The sequence below is a fragment of the Antennarius striatus genome, chromosome 9, assembly GCF_040054535.1.
Source record: "Antennarius striatus isolate MH-2024 chromosome 9, ASM4005453v1, whole genome shotgun sequence".
In the NCBI taxonomy this organism is placed as follows: Eukaryota; Metazoa; Chordata; class Actinopteri; order Lophiiformes; family Antennariidae; genus Antennarius; species Antennarius striatus.
Window position 1 is genome coordinate 854961 of NC_090784.1, and position 17639 is coordinate 872599.

At 45.0% G+C, this 17639-nt stretch overlaps 1 protein-coding gene across 4 annotated transcripts in view; it reads right to left on the bottom strand.

The window, feature by feature from the left end:
- Positions 1-17639, bottom strand: part of adgrb1a (adhesion G protein-coupled receptor B1a) — a 183808-nt gene that overhangs the window by 58810 nt on the left and 107359 nt on the right. For all 4 annotated transcript variants that reach the window (XM_068323815.1, XM_068323816.1, XM_068323813.1 and 1 more), the window contains exons 14-16: positions 4439-4514; positions 3016-3118; positions 2869-2912 (exon numbers count right to left, since the gene is read on the bottom strand). In XM_068323815.1, the coding sequence (XP_068179916.1) occupies positions 2869-2912; positions 3016-3118; positions 4439-4514 (223 nt within the window). The remainder of the gene's footprint in view (positions 1-2868; positions 2913-3015; positions 3119-4438; positions 4515-17639) is intronic.

The following is a 17639-nucleotide window of genomic DNA, read 5'->3' on the forward strand; positions in this document are numbered from 1 at the left end:
GTGATCGCATCACTATCTTTGCTTGGCCCAGAAGAAAGTTTAGAATCTGCCAATCTTTTTTGGATTCTTGATGCTTTTCAAACCAATAATGTATATCTGTTTGTCAAAAACAGGATTGAATGAGAGAAAGATCGTCTCTAAAAACAGGAACAGATTGTCGAGTCTCTGACAGTCTAGGAAGCAGAGAAAAACAGTTTATCAGCGAGAACACAACGGACAGTTTTATGACATATTTGGATTCAAACTCGAAATGAAACTGTTGACGGCCACAGCACCGTGTAAAATCCTCCATTGGAGATCCCCAACCTTCTTTGTTAAGAAGAAGAAGAATACATCTTTATTCATCCCCTGTAGGGGAAATTGTTTGTCAAATTGTGTTATTACAGCCCGATTCATTTTCTCGGCAAAAATATCTCAGTATAAAAACCCAGTTTAAGTGCTCGTTTGCTAGTTTGTACGGTTTCCTGGCAAGTTATGGGGGCAACATTATATATTTTGTACCTCTTTGCCAGATGTCAACATCTGCCGGATTGACATCAGGTAGATATCTGGGAACTCTTGGATTACCCCAGTGTTAGCGTTAGCCTCTAGTTAATAGATATCCTCAAAATAGTGTGTGAATTGGCCCCTGATAGTCTGTGGGAGGGGGGTGGTTTCATCTGGGGCAGTGTGAATGTCTGGGATGGCTGTCTTATCTGTTCTCTGACGCAGTCGATGAGCAGGACGTCTGCCCGCTTCATCATTGGGTAGAAACTGCATTTGCTTTGATTATAAAGAGGTTGTTGTGTGTTTCTAATGGATAACAGTATTCTCACTGTGGTAACTGATGCTATTTGTGCAGATTGGAACTAGAAGGATCAGAAGCAGCTCTTCAGGTTAGTTCTCTGATCCGTCTGGATAAATCCATAAGTTGCAAATTATGCATACATCGCAAATTGACTAAACAGGAGGTTGTCACTCTTACAAATGCTTTCAATGCCTCCTAGATGGTACTATATGATATGTCTGAAGTTATATTGATCTCAGAAAAGTAGTCCATTTGTCTACAAGTTCATTAGTAGTTTGTTTAATCATAAATTAGCTCTGATAGAAATGGAAGATACATCATAGTTCCAGGGAGACTATTCGTCATGCCCATTATTCTAGTAAATGTGTACAGTCCGAGCTGGTACCACAGTACTTCCCATGCCTTTTAACCAAGTTAACAGATATCAACTTACATTACCTGGTATTGGGGAGATTAATACAGTAGTACTAAAAAAGAAGTCCCCCTTTTGATGGAAATCACCACCAATCAGAGCAGAATACTTGATCAACCCAGCCTCTTTCTAATTTAGTGTTCAGTAAAATTATATCTGCTGACTGAAACCACTTAATGCCAGGAAATTCAGGTGTTCAAACGATCTCTACTTGACAGCTGTGCTGTTGGCGTACCGCGTAGCTCAGTCATTTCTGACATTGTTGTGTTTTTGTGGCCCTACAAACCTGGTGTTAGAGTCAGAACTTCCAATTTAAAGAAACCCAGCTCACTTTTAAGTCAAGAACGAAACTGCATGTTCAATGCATCAGCTAGGTCTTCATGTAGTTACCATTTGAATCTTTCAAAATCAAGAGTCACAGATAAAGCTGGAGAGCGGTCTTTTTTCACATATGGTCTGGAACCACTGAAGAACGCTGTGATGCTGACAAGGTTTTTTACTATGATTGCTAGATCTCATCGACATCTTTAGCATTTGCTAGTCACACAAAGCAAAAATGTAAATGTAAAAAATGCAATCTGGGTAAATACTACTTTAACTGTAGCTTCCCTGCAGAGCTTCACACACACACTTTCTCCATACACCATTAAAGCACTTGCTCCAGAAACAGAGGAAACTATCATTGCTGAGACTAACACAGATTTACATTACTGGAGTGTTTAGTGGGATGTTTGGCACAAAATGACCTGATCACTTCTATCGCTGAAGTGATTGGGGAAGAGATAAGAATGGGAGTTAATAAAGCGCTATTTTTTCTGTCATGGTGGATGAGAGGACAGATGGGAGACCAGCTCACACTGGTCCTGCTTCATGGAACCAACACGGGGGTCAAGGACCAATTCATCAGATTTGAAGATGTTCCTTTTGGGAAGCGAGCCAATGAAATTGCAGTTCTTATCTGATTTTTGGTGGATAACGAATGTGAGGGTAAAGTTGTGACAGTGTTTTGACAGCTCATTGGTAATGTGTTGTGGATTCAATGGGGTGCAGGCTAAAATTAAAGAGGGAATGCCTTTAGCTTTATTCATTCACTGCTATGCACATCGGCTTCATGTCATACCATCTCAAGGGGCCTCTAGCTTAAAGAATACCATCTCGTTTTCGTCCACCTCAGTGGACTTGCTGAATGTTTCTATAGATCACCTCGGCGCACAACTCCCAGCGGCGTCTCCCTCATGTGGCGCCAACATGGTGGCAGTACTCATCCAGAGGGGTCGATACCGTCTCTGAGAGAGAGCTGCTCTACAGGAGCTGTTTCATGACATTCTGGATCACTCGTATGATGAGGACTCCTTGCACTGTGCTGATGGAAGCACATCTGGATGATTTTGAGTTTTGTTTTTTGCTTCACATAATTATCAGCATTTTTTAGTATTTAGATGTTTTTTACAATACTGTAGTACAAGAAACTGGATGTACAGTTTTATCCAGTAAGGGTAAAGGGGTTTTGTGAGACCGCTGAGAAGGAGAGTAGCTTATCACACCGCATGATGTCGACATAACCGGGAGGTGATGTAGTCATAACCAAGTGGCAACAATTGAGGTATGTATTAATACACCAAATGAAAATCAAATCAAAAACTGACTGAAGAACAAGAGCGGTTCTTACCTGTCGCTCTCATCCCAGGATATACAGGTCTGGTTGGTGGTGCCCTGATGGATGGAATCGGAGAGAAAACATCATCACCATAAAAGAGACCAATAAGAGTAACATCACGAGAACTTGTGGAATTGGTTCAGGACCAAAGTTACTCACGTTGTACAGGTGAGAGAACTCTACAACCACTGGGGCAGAGAGGGAGGCGGGGGTGGGCTTGATGGTCACTGATAGAACCCTGGAGTTGAGGACTGTGTTGTTTCTAGTGGAAGAAAAACATTAGTGGGTTAACATGAACCACCTCAACCTGATGTCGTTATCATTATAATAATAATAATAATTATTATTAATAACAATATTATTATTACTATTATTATCATTATAAATGTCTCTGTAGCCTCATCCCAGAGGATGAGGTTAAATTTCTTCCACTACCCTAAGCAGTCCTGATTAATTCAGGACGTCATTTGACCATTTGGACCATTTAGTTGTGTCTCAATGGGTATATTAGGTAGGAAGTCATACCATATTAATTACCACTGTTGTTGTCTAATGGTGTCTAATGGGCTACTAAATATACAGCTTTAATAACTTTACACATTATCCAAAATGATTGTTATGTCACATGTCATAATATTCTAGCATTGAAATCAGTACAACTAAAGTCCAGTCTGCTTAGAAAAGCCCCACATCCAGTTCAACAACGGAGTCTCTTACAGATGAGTGATTGGCTGTTTTGGGCCATTTTATTTTACCCTCTACCTATTTTGTTTCAAATGCATTCCAATTTCTGCTTTTCACAGGTACCATCAATCATGTGGAATGACAGAATGTGAAGAGAGTGAATTGCTGCTCAAAGGACTGACACAGAAAGATTCCAGTTGACCAAACACATCCCAGAGCCCGTCCTGCAGCGACACACACATCCCAGAGCCCGTCCTGCAGCGACACACACATCCCTGAACCCACTGTGCATGGTCACACTCTCACCATTTCAAAATGCAATCAATCAACCTGAATACTTATGTCATGACGTCGCTTTCCTGAAAATCCTGTCTTTGTGGTGGGAATCAAATTCCAGGCCTCTGAGTGAAGCCTTCATGCACCCCAGTGTGCACACACATTAAGAATACGAGCAACACACACCTACACTACTTTGAATTCACTGCTAATTGCTAAAAGTGCATGGGGCCTGCCATCACTGATGTGATGTTTTGCAACCAGCACTGATCAGAGCCTATCCCAGTTCACTAAGGGCCGGAGGGGGGTACTCTGGACGTCACATGACCACATGAAGGAACAAAACAGAACAGAATGAACGTACCAACATGACATAATGCTATTTTGATTTAATAACCATTATAGATGACATTATTACAATTTTCCTTTGCACCTTTCACTGCAGTGACACAGTTTTTGCAACCAAAAAAAAATCAGTTTTTCTGTTCAGTACAGATTACATTCTCATAAATGTATTTCTTTACATCTCTGTCCCTCATTCTCCTGGTGACGCAGTAGCACCATGTCACCATGACATTCAGACGCCTCTCATCATGTAGGTGTGAAGGATGGTGGATCTTACCTCTGCAGGGTCAGGATGCTGCCCAGGTTTCTGTACAAAATGATACCGGTTACAAACGTTGAGGGCTCGTCTGATTCTGTTGGGGGAAGAGAGGCAGATACACAGACACCGGGGTATCAGGGAGGGTGTTTGGAGACACTGATGGTTAACCCTTTCAGCGCGGTGGCCTGCTCAACAAACCAGAATGCAGGTCAGACATTCCGTTTCTACTCTTCTTGCCCCGCGGAGCTTCTCTGCACCAGAGCCTACATGACCGGTCAGCTATATATGAGACGGTTACAGTGTTCTACACTCACACACTCACACAGATGCATTCATGCACAAATGACATGACGAATTTAAATGAACTCAGTTATGTGATGTAGATTAAGCCACGCTCACTGTGACTAACTAAAGTGACTAATTATGATTTCATCAGAGAAGCAAAGTAAAGGTAATCTGGAGACAACACACACCTCCCAAACACACACACACCTCCCAAACACACACACCTCCCAACATCCCCAAAACACTGAGCATCGAGTTCATCATTATATTCGACGGCCTCAAGTCATTTGGTGATATCCTTTAGAAAAGACGACTGGCCTTCAAAATAACCTTTATATAACATTTTTGCACAACAAAAGAACAAATAAATCATTTTAAAAATATACTGAAAAAATCTGAAAATTAGCAGTTATAACAACTTGTATATACAGTATATATACAGCGACGTCGCCTTTTGATCCTTCGATGTCAGCTCTTCCTATTATTGTGAAACAGAATTCACCAAGAGTTGGATTGTTCACCCACTAATAGGGAAGGTGTGCTGGGATTAGACCGTCGTGAGACAGGTTAGTTTTATGTTTTATGATGTGTTGTTTCAACACATCATCAGTAGGATATATATATATATATATATATATATATATATATATATATACACACACACACACAGTGGTACCTCTACTTACGAAACTTCTCAGCAGGAAAGTATTGCCTCTAGTTATGAAAGAAATTTCGACTTATGAAAGGTAAAAATACAGTTTGGGCTGATACTCGCATTTCCCACAGGTTCCTGAACGTAACATTCTTATAGCTGCTCTGCCATTGGCTGTTACCTAACATCCTGGCATCTCATTGGCTCAGAGGGACCTCTGTGTGGAACTAGATAGGTGTTTATGCAGGGTCCTCGTCATTCGGTCCTCGACCCATGAGGTGTTCTGATAGTTTTAAGTAAATATATTAACTTTTTGATGTCTGTGTAGGTTCTCAGTCATCCAGGTTATGGTTATCCAAAAGTTGTTTAAGTCAATCCACTGGACGTTAGGAAAGTTTGTGAAGACGTTTCGTCTCTCATCCAAGAGACTTCTTCAGAGCTGAAGAAGCATTGCAGGTGATCCCACCCCCCCACCCCCTCTCAGAGCCTTTTCAGCCTGCTGCCATCAGGTAGGAATTCACTCTGTTGTTCATGGTGGGGCAAGAGGGCATGCACCAAAGAGGGCAAAAAACAATGAGGACAGCAGTTAAAAGGTAAATGACCATCAGTATTATTCTTTATTCTTTGTTTTTTACATTATGCACAACTCTCATTTATTGTGTAATAATCTAATCGTAACATGTATTTGTTACATGTTTTGATGCATTTTTATGCTTTATAAAAAATTTATGTCTGAATTTTGGGGGGCTTGGAATGGATTAGGGCTTTTTTCATGGAAAATGCATCTCTACTACTTTCGAAATTTTCTGCTTACGAAATTTCTTCCAGAACCAATTTCGTAAGTAGAGGTACCACTATATATATATACTGTGTGTGTATATATATACACACACACTCTCTCACCGGCCACTTTATTAGGTACACCATGCTAGTAATGGGTTGGACCCCCTTTTGCCTTCAGAACTGCCTCAATTCTTCGTGGCATAGATTCAACAAGGTGCTGGAAGCATTCCTCAGAGAGTTTGGTCCATACTGACATGATAGCATCACACAGTTGGCGCAGATTTGTCGGCTGCACATCCATGATGCGAATCTCCCGTTCCACCACATCCCAAAGATGCTCTATTGGATTGAGATCTGGTGACTGTGGAGGCAATTTGAGTACAGTGAACTCATTGTCAAGTTCAAGAAACCAGTCTGAGATGATTCCAGCTTTATGACATGGCACATTATCCAGCTGAAAGAAGTCATCAGAAGTTGGGTACATTGTGGTCATAAAGGGATGGACATGGTCAGCAACAATACTCAGGTAGGCTGTGGCGTTGCAACAATGCTCAATTGGTCCCAAGGGGCCCAAAGAGTGCCAAGAAAATATTCCCCACACCATTACACCACCACCACCAGCCTGAACCGTTGATACAAGGCAGGATGGATCCATGCATTCATGTTGATGTCGCCAAATTCTGACCCTACCATCCGAATGTCGCAGTGGAAATGGAGACTCATCAGACCAGGCAACGTTTTTTTCCGTTTTTCTTCTATTGTCCAATTTCGATGAGCTTGTGCAAATTGTAGCCTCAGTCTCCTGTTCTTAGCTGAAAGGAGTGGAGCCCGGCGTGGCCTTCTGCTGCTGTAGCCCATCTGCCTCAAAGTTCGACGTACCGTGCGTTCAGAGATGTTCTTCTGCCTACCTTGGTTGTAACGGGTGGTTATTTGAGTCACTGTTGCCTTTCTATCAGCTCGAACCAGTCTGGCCATTTTCCTCGGACCTCTGTCATCAACAAGACATTTCCACCCACAGAACTGCCGCTCACTGGATATTTTTTCTTTTTCGGACCATTCTCTGTAAACCCTAGAAATGGTTGTGCGTGAAAATCCCAGTAGATCAGCAGTTTCTGAAATTCTCAGACCAGCCCTTCTGGCACCAACCATCATGCCACGTTCAAAGTCTGTTGCAGTGTATATTATTCAAAACTGGCAGCACTGATCCATCTATCAGCAAACTGTGTAGCATCAGCCAGGAACATGAGCAACAAACAATTATTACCTACAGAACTGAAAACAACAGGTCTTTAAAGGTGATGGTTGCGTTCTTCAGGGCTAGAGTTGGGTTCACTTCAAGTTTTTATTTACCTTGACCTTTTGTCTGTAAGTCACCAAGAAGTCAATTCACATATACTGTATATATGTTCCTCTCCAAGGAACCATCACCTTATCGTGGTGGAGAGGTTTGTGTGCACTAAGGATCCTGGGAGCTGTTGTCGGGAGTCTTGTACTCCTGGTAGGGTCACCCAAGGCAAAAAGGTCTCAGGTGAGGGGCCAGACAAAGAATGGTTCCATAAAAAACGGAAAAGGGAAAAATGTGACCCTGCCCGGAGGAAGCCTGGGGCCCACGTCTGGAGCCAGGCCTGGACGGAGGGCCCGTCAGTGAGCGCCTGGTGGCCGGGTCTGCCACGGGGCCCGGCCGTGCTCAGCCCGAAAAGGCAACGTGGACTCTTCCCTCCCCTGTGGACCCACCACCCGCAGGGCAGACCGATGGGGTCGGGTGCGCTGCCATATGGGTGGCAGTGACGACAGGGGGTCACGACGGACCAGACCCAGGTGGCAGAAGCTGGTTTTGGGGACGTGAAATGTCACCTCACTGGAGAGGAAGGAGCCGGAGCTTGTGTTGGAGGTGGAGCGTTACCAGTTGGATCCTGGGGGGGCTTACCTCCACACATAGCCTCGGTTCTGGATCCAAACTCCTGGATAGGGGTTGGACCTTGTTTTACTCCAAAGTTGCCTCAGGCGTGAGGCACAGGGTGGGTGTGGGGATACTCACAAGCCCCCGGCTGAGCGCTGCTGTGTTGGAGTTTACCCCGGTGGATGAGAGGTTCGCCTCCCTACGCCTTAAGGCTGTGGGGGGGAAAACTCTGACTGTTATTTGTGCATATGCACCAAATATCCATTCAGAGTATTTGGCCTTCTTGGGGTCCCTAAATGGGGTCCTTGATTGACAGGATCCCTGCAGGGGACTCCATTGTTCTCCTGGGGGACTTCAATGCACACGTCGGCAATGATGGAGACACTTGGAGGGGCGTGATTGGGAGGAATGGCCTCCCTGATCTAAACCCGAGCGGTGTTATGTTGTTGGACTTCTGTGCTAGTCATGGATTGTTCATAACTAACACCATGTTCCAACACAAGGATGCTCATAAGTGGACCTGGTATCAGAGCACCCTGGGTCGGAGGTCAATGATTGATCTTGTGATCGTATTATCTGACCTTCGACCGTGTGTTTTGGACACTTGGGTGAAGAGAGGGGCAGAACTGTCAACTGATCACCACCTGGTGGTGAGTTGGGTCCGCTGGTGGAGGAAACCTTTGGATAGACCTGGTAAGCCCAAACGAGTAGTGTAGGTGAACTGGGATATACTGTGGGAAGTACTGCGGGAGTATGGGGTGAGAGGGCCTGTCCTCAGGACCATTCAATCCCTGTACGCCCAAAGTGAGAGCTGCGATCGGGTTCTCCGTTGTAAGTCGGACTTGTTCCGAGTAGCTGTTGGCCTTCGCCAGGGCTGCGCTTTGTCACCAATTCTGTTTTTTGATTTTCGTGGACAGGATATGGAGGCGTAGTCGTGGTGAGGAGGGGTTACAGTTTGGTGGCCTGAGGATTGCATCACTGCTTTTTGCAGATGATGTGGTCCTGTTTGCGTCATCAGCCTGTGACCTGCAGCACTCACTGGTCCGGTTTGCAGCCGAGTGTGAAGCGGCGGGGATGAGGATCAGCACCTCCAAATCTGAGGCCATGGTCCTCAGCAGGAAACCGGTGGACTGCCTTCTCCGAGTGGGGAATGAGGTCCTTCCACAAGTGAAGGAGTTTAAGTATCTCGGGGTCCTGTTCACGAGTGAGGGAACAATAGAGCGTGAGATTGGACGGAGAATTGGGGCAGCAGGAGCGGTATTGCAGTCGCTTTACCACACTGTCACAAAGAGGGAGCTAAGCCGAGAGGCAAAGCTCTCCATCTACCGTTCAATCTTCGTTCCTACCCTCACCTGTGGTCATGAGCGATGGGTCATGACCCAAAGAACGAGATTGTGGCTGAAATGATCTTTCTCAGGGGGATAGCTGGTGTCTCCCTTAGAGATAAGGTAGAAACACTGCTGTTCACGAGGGGCTCAGAGTAGAGACGCTGCTCCTTCGCATGGAGGTGGTTTGGGAATCTGGTGCGGATGCCTCCGGGACGCCTCCCTAGGGAGGTGTTTCTGGAACGTCCAGCTGGGAGGAGACCTCGGGGCAGACCCAGGACCAGGTGGAGGGATTATATCTCGACTATTATATCTCGGAATGCCTTGGACCCCCCAGTCAGAGCTGGTGGATGTTGGGGGAAAGGGAAGTTTGGGGCTCCCTGTTGAAGCTGCTTTACTCAACTACAGTGGAGAAATTATAATAGTCTTCTATATATACTGTATATTGTTTTTATTCTCCACATTACAACCCCATCAGAAGAACCTTGCCAAAAGTACAATACTAAAGTACAATACTGAACTAATACTGGGGTATTATTATTATTATTATTATTATTATTTATTTTTTATTATTGTTTCTATCTTTCAAATTATAATCATTATTCCCTTTCCTCTTTTGTCTTAATTTTTCTCCAATGTATATTTTTCCTGTTTCTGTTTGCTCTGTGTGTCTGAATGCTGCTGCAACATTTAAATTTGGGATCTTACCTTATCTTAAACAAAGGCACAGACAGACCTTCAGCATGATGAGGGTTTCTGTTTCCCTCTGCAGTCTAGAAAACGACACAGCTCAGCTCCATCTGTTCGGCCATCTGAAGATCAGCTATTTTGCCCCAGAACATGACATCAGAGCAGAACGCAGACCGCAGGCCGCCAGCAGAGGAGGTAGCTCCCAGGCAACAGCTGAGCTCCCATGGGCAGTGGGGTGTGTGTGTGTGTGTGTGTGTGTGTGTGTGTGTGAGAGTAAAAAAGAGGATGGGTGGGGGGTGGCGGTGGGGAGTGGGGGTTTAAGTGTTCTGCATCTTACTCATGAACTCTTTGGCTTCCCCTTCCAGTATTCTCAGCCAGACTGTCTGTGCCCCACAGGAGCCTGGGGGGGCTTTAAATAGTTTTCAGTAAGTCCTATGTTTGTGCACTGGGGCTAAAATGCTTTATAACAAAGTATCTGCCCTTGTACATATGCTGAATGTTTGCATGTTTTGTCGTGTGAATACTACAAAACATGTAACTGGAAGACAAAGTGTCCCTCTCACCCTCTTATGGTAGTATCTCCATCATCCTCAGGTTTCTGGCCTCGTTTAGTCTCCTCCATCACAACAAAGTGGACTGACTGTTTCCCTGGATGGGGCCGTTCAACATGACTTTAAAAAAGGAAAAATCTGACAATTCTATTATTAGCTCTTGATCACAACTCACAACACTCAGTATGCCAAAATACAGCACCAGGAGCAGCCAAATGGTGTCGTCAGAATGCTCCAGCGTGTGCTCACATGCATCACAGGTACAGCGCTAGTGCTGACTGTGATCACATGTTCCTCCAGGAGGTTCATGGTGCACCAGTCGTTCATCTTCAACAGATCGGAATACGTAATTTAAAGCTCTTAAACTGTGCAGCATACATCTGAAAATTATCATACATCGAAAGTGTGCAGTTTGACACTCCAGGAGCTAAAGCCTAAAATAAAATAAAATAAGGCATTATGGGTTTGATTCAGTTTTGATCACAGTTATAATGAAGTCTAGCTTATTCAACTTAGGTTCCTGCCATGTCTCAATCAACCTGTGTTGTATTTCTGTTACATTAATTGTAGATGATTGGGTCTTTATTGCATTTTTGTACCCTACAGGGAGGAGGCAAATCAAAGTCCTCCAGTAACCCTTTGCTCTGTTACGTATTGTTTAGAATGATCAGAATATTACCTCTCTGTGTTCTCTGTGCTCTTCACTGAGGATGGTGTTTGTTTCTGTTCTTCATTTGACGGAGCACTCCTAATTATTTTTAGACGTGAGACAAAGCACTCCATCAGTGTGAACAACACGGAGAACCTTTTAAACCCGTGTGAGATGTCCAAGCTGTGCACTGGCTGCCGGTGTCACATCGCCGCCATGGAAACACATCTCCCAGCTGGAAAGTAAATTGTCCCTAATTGCCCCTGACTGCCTCCTGACTTCTGATTAGGAATGACAGTCTCATTAGCATGCTAGCTGCTTACGTATGTGTGTCTTTAGGGTCAGAGCAGACTATCTGCTCAGGAGGCCGAGGTCTTTAGGAGTGCAGGGGCCACTCCTGAACACCTTTATGACGCCGAGGGGGCCTCCGCTATTTTCCACGGGGTGGTCTGCTGGGGGGGCAGCATCACTGCAGCCAACAGGAGGAGACTGGACAGGCTGATCAGGAAGGCGGGTTCTGTCTTAGGATGCTCTCTGGACTCAGTGGAGGTGGTGGGAGAGAGGAGGATGATGGGTAAATTGTCATGAATGATGAAGAACCCCCCCCCCCCTGCAGGGCAAACTAAGATCACTGGAGAGCTCCTTCAGCGACAGGTTGCTGCACCCAAAATACATGAAGGAACGTTATCACAGGTCCTTCCTGCCTTCAGCCATCAGACTGTCCAATCAGCACTCCTCCCAGCAGACACTCACACACACTCACACACACTCACACACACTCACACACACACACACACACACACACACACACACACACACACACACACATACAGTCACACACACTCACACACACTCACACACACTCACACACACTCACACACAGTCACACACACTCACACACACTCACACACACTCACACACAGTCACACACACTCACACACACTCACACAAACACACACACACACACACACACACACACACACACACACACACACACACACACTCACACACAGTCACACACACACACACAGTCACACACACACTCACACACACACACACACACACACACACAAACACACACTCTCACACACAGTCACGCACACAATCACACACACACTCACACACAGTCACACACACAGTCACACACAAACACACACAGTCACACAGTCACACAAACAATCACACACACAGTCACACACACAGTCACACACACACTCTCACACAGTCACACACACAGTCACACACACAGTCACACACACAATCACACACAATCACACACACAGTCACACACAGTCACACACACACACACACACACACACACAGTCACACACACACAATCTGGGTGACCAGTGTAGTTTGTAGCTTGTAGTTGAGAAATGTGATTTTGAAATGTGTTAATATGTATATCATATGTTAATATATCATGTTACATATGTTAATATGTATATCATATGTTAATATATCATGTTACATATGTTAATATATATATCATATGTTAATATATCATGTTACATATGTTAATATGTATATCATATGTTAATATATCATGTTACATATGTTAATATGTATATCATATGTTAATATATCATGTTACATATGTTAATATGTATATCATATGTTAATATATCATGTTACATATGTTAATATGTACGTATTTATGAAGCCCCCTCCCCTCTGCTGCCGCGATCATGCCAATTTCCCTGCTGTGGGGCTAATAAAGATCTATCTCATCTCATCTCATACTGTTCTATCCTATCCTATCTCATCTCATCTCATCCTATCTCATCTCATCTCATCTCACCTCATCTCATACTATTCTATCCTATCTCATCTCATCCTATCTCATCTCATCTCATCCTATCCTATCTTATCTCATCTCATCTTATCTTACTGGACAAAAACATTCTGACTGACATAATCTCACCGCTGAAGAACACGCAAAAAACAGGAACATGCCCCCTCACCCACCAAAACCATGAATAGATGAGACATTTCAGATTCCTCTCATTCAGGTCAGTGATAACGGTTTAGATGACTTGAACATTTTCCACCAGCCTGAATACATCGTCCTTTTATTCTAATCAGATGACTTGTCTCAGAAAATTCAATGGAAGGTTCACGTATTAAAAAACTTCAAATTTTTTTTTTAAATTACTGGTGAATTTCCACTGCTAGAGACGGCACATTACTATTGTTTAGCAATTATTTATCAGAGAATACTTTTTACTTCTTCTGCGTCATAGCTCAGAGGGTGTCAGCTATCTGGAGAAAAACAACCTGGTGGATACGGCAGTCCAAAAAGCAGGCATATCAGGGTTCTCTGGATGCCTTGAACACACCAGCATGATTTGGCACCAAATTCAGACTGCCAAGAAGGAGAAGAGGGATCTCCATGTTGTTGTTGTTTTTGACCTTGGAAATGCGTTTGGATCTGTCCCTCACAGTTTCCTTTGGGCTTCCTTTGACTTCTTTCAGATACCTGAGACCATCAAGCACCAAGTCAAGTCCTACTTCCAAGATCTGCAGCTCTGCTTCACCACGCCAGACTTTACCACCACATGGCACTGCATGGAGATTGGCATAATGGCAGGATGCACCATCTCCCCATTGACTTTCACCATGGCTATGGAAGTCATTATAAGAGCCTCTAAGTGGGTGGTGGGCGGTGAGCGCTTGGTACCTGAAATCTGGCTGCTGCCCATCAGGGCCTACATGGATGACATGACAACCATGACAACAACAATACCGTGTACCAGGCGCCTTCTAGGGAAGCTTCAAGAGAACATCGCTGGGGCCAGAATAAAATTCAAGCCATCCAAATCAAGAAGCATCTCCATAGTTAAAGGCAAACTGACGGAGCAAAGGTTCTTCATCGATGAAGAACCTATCCCAACAGTCACGGAAAAGCCAATCAAAAGTCTGGGATACAAACCTGAAGGACTCTGACCAGGCACATGAACTCAGGCAGGAACTCATCAAAGGTCTGGAGGTCATCGACAAATACATGTTGCCCGGTAAGTTGAAAATCTGGTGCCTACAGTTCGGATTACTGCCTCGCTTCATGTGGCCGCTAACCATGTACGACCTAACACTCACAAGAGTTGAGAAGATGGAGAGGATGATAAGCTCTCATGTGAGAAAGGGGTTAGGGGACCCTCGTTGCCTGAGTAATGTAGCCCTGTATGGTCAGGCGCTACTCCAGCTGCCACTCTCTAGCCTCACAGAGGATTTCACATGCACGAAGGTGAGGCTGGAGATGACCCTGACAGAATCAAAGGACACTGTAATCCAAGCTGCTGCCCCGACCTTGGCATCAGGAAGGAAGTGGATGGCTAAGAACGCGGTACAGCTGGCAAAATCTGCTCTCCACCACAGTGACGTTGTGGGCCAAGTCCAACATGGAAGAGGTGGCTTGGGACTGGGTGAAAAGCGACCTTGCTGGAGCCAGGCAGCCTCTCGGGAGCGCCGGAAGATGGTTGTGGTCAAAGTCCGCCGACAGGAGGAGTCAAGCAGGTGTGCCAAGGCTGTGTCGCAGATAAAACAGGGCCAGTGGATGAGATGGGAGACTGTGGAAAAACGAACCATCAGCTGGAAGGACATGTGGGAGATGGAGGCAAGTAGGATAAGTTTTCCTCATCCAATCCACCTATGATGTCCTTCCTACCCCTACAAATCTTAACCAATGGGTGGGTGAAGATCCATCATGCCCCCTGTGTACGAGCTACACTCAGACACATCCTTGTTGGGTGTCAGGTGAGCCTTTCCCAAGGACGGTACACTTGGAGACACAACCAAGTTCTTAAGTGCCTGGCCGCAACGCTGGAAAGCAGGAGAACCACCATCAATGCCTTGCCGCCCAGAGTAACCAGCTCAAGCAACTCGATTGCGTTCGTTCAAGAAGGGAAACAAGGACAACGGAAGTTTCCACCAAAGGCCAGACTGAGTGATCTGGAGACAGCCAGAGACTGGCAGATGCTGGTGGACATAGGACATCAGCTCATAGTTCCACCAGAGATAGTCATCACCAACCTAAGGCCTGACCTCGTCCTGTGGTCCAACTCACAGAGCAGAGTGTACTTAGTGGAGCTCACCGTCCCTTGGGAGGATGCGGTAGAGGAAGCCTTTGAATGAAAACTGCACTATTCAGACCTCGCAGTAAAGGCAGAACAGAGGGGCTGGAGAGCAAAGGTCTGCCCAGCAGAAGTTGGATGTCGAGGCTTTGTGGCAACATCAACTGTGAGGCTGATGAAGGACCTGGGGATCAATGGACAAGTCCTACGCCAGGCCATCAAGGGGCTTTGGCTGGAAAGACCCTAGCTGGTCTCCCAAATAATCCAGTCGGGCAGACGCAGAGGGGGTGTTTATGTTTCTGGGACGCCAGAATACACTGCTGAGCCTACTGGAAACGTCGTGGGGTTAAATCAGCGAAGCGTTGGTGAAAGTAGGAACCCACTTGATAACCCCTGTGAAGTGTCTGTCTAGCTGTCTCAGCATCACAGGGCTCAAGTCTTCAAGTTTGTAGGTATGGGTCAGGTGCAAACCTGGCTCAGGGAGTAGGACGCCCCTGCCATGCAGAGTCCCCAGGAACTTTGGATCTACTAACATGTCCTGTGTTTTTCAAATCAGCTCTCATCAATAATTTTTTTACTCTTAATGTCTGAAATCAAATATCTGATGAGAAAAAAAAAGCATTCATCTTCCAATTGCATGGCTTTAGAAAGAGCTGTAACTGTTTGTCTTCCTTTGTTCTGATTGGCCAATTACTACGAAGAAGAAGACAATGGGGACACTACCGTTTACAATTCAATCATAATTTAAAGAAAGGCACTTCGAATTAACATGTCATCAGACAATATGCTTTCTCTGTAGAACTCACAGCTAGTGATGAAAACAAACCAAAAAATGTAATTCTCCTGTTTTATTTGAACATTTAATACAACTGTCTCTGTGGGAATGTGTCTCAGCGCAGATTAATGATAGTCAACAGGTTTATAAAACTACACAAATGAACCACACACACACACACACACACACACACACACACACACACACACACACACACACACACACACACACACACACACACACACATTCACACACACACACACACACACACACACACTGGCAGTATGGAAAACGATCATATAGTGAACATATCCAGTGGGGGGTGGTGGTGGCTGGGGTTGGGGTCTGGACAATGATTGTGCTTTTGTAACGTCGAGGTATAACCAGTGATTCTGTTTGGGTCTTATCATTGGTTTTTATTTAAAAACAACATTTTTGTCCACTGCGGCAGGTCTTAGGCGATTTCTTTTTTTGAACATATTTCCCCTGCTTTAGAAAACACCTGTCTTGTATCGCTGTCAAAACTCAGAGCGAACCACTACCTGAATCAGGCCATGTCCACACGCAGACACATAGGTGTGTTTATCAACACGACCTCCATCACAGAGTTCTCCACCAGGGGGCAGCGCACCCCGGTCTGACCCAGAACCTGCGTCGGTGTCTTTGTCGAGGAACGTGAATGAATGAATGAATGAATGAATAAATATATAAACTTTGTGACTCATAAATAAAGAAACAGACAAACATCCAGCTGTCAGCATGTTCATCAAGGCGTCTTCGACATGAAGCTGTTCTACGTCAGAAGATAGCCGGTTTTAACTCCGTCCATTCTGTGTGTACACGTAGACACGGGTCACACACATGTAGACACGGGTCACACACATGTAGACACGGTCACACACATGTAGACACGGGTCACACACACTGACCTCACAGTGGTGTTCGTCACAGGGAGACGCCCCCCGGATAGAAAAAGTTTCGGTGACAGCGTCCACACGACAACGCAGACCTGACGTTTACAAAAAACTTCACTTTGTCAGCGTTTTGGTCCTGGATATCTGTGTTGTCGTGTGGACGAAAGGAGGGACCACAACAAAAAGCCTCGCTGGACGATGCCTTACGACATATTGATCACGTGATTCCTGCTGGCAGATGCGCCGTGATTGGTTGGGTGGTTGATTGACAGGTAGTGGGTGGAGTTAAAAAGCATGACAGCGTGAGGTTTTCAAGTGAGTCAATTCAAATATATATGTGGGGAGATGCCCACAGGCCCTTGTGTGGGTGTGTTTGTTTCAGGGCCCTGTACACACATACTAGTATGCATGTCAAAAACAAAGAATAATCATCAGTGATAAAAATACATTCCCTAAAGAAAGATCAATAAAGTACATTTCTTCTTTCTTTATCTCCTTCTTGTCCTATAATCCACAGTCAGCTCCTCAGTTTTGCTGACATTGACAATGAGATTATCATCCTTGCACCGAGATGCCGGCGCTCATCACCGCTGGTGATCAGACCAATGAGGAGTGTGTTCAGCAC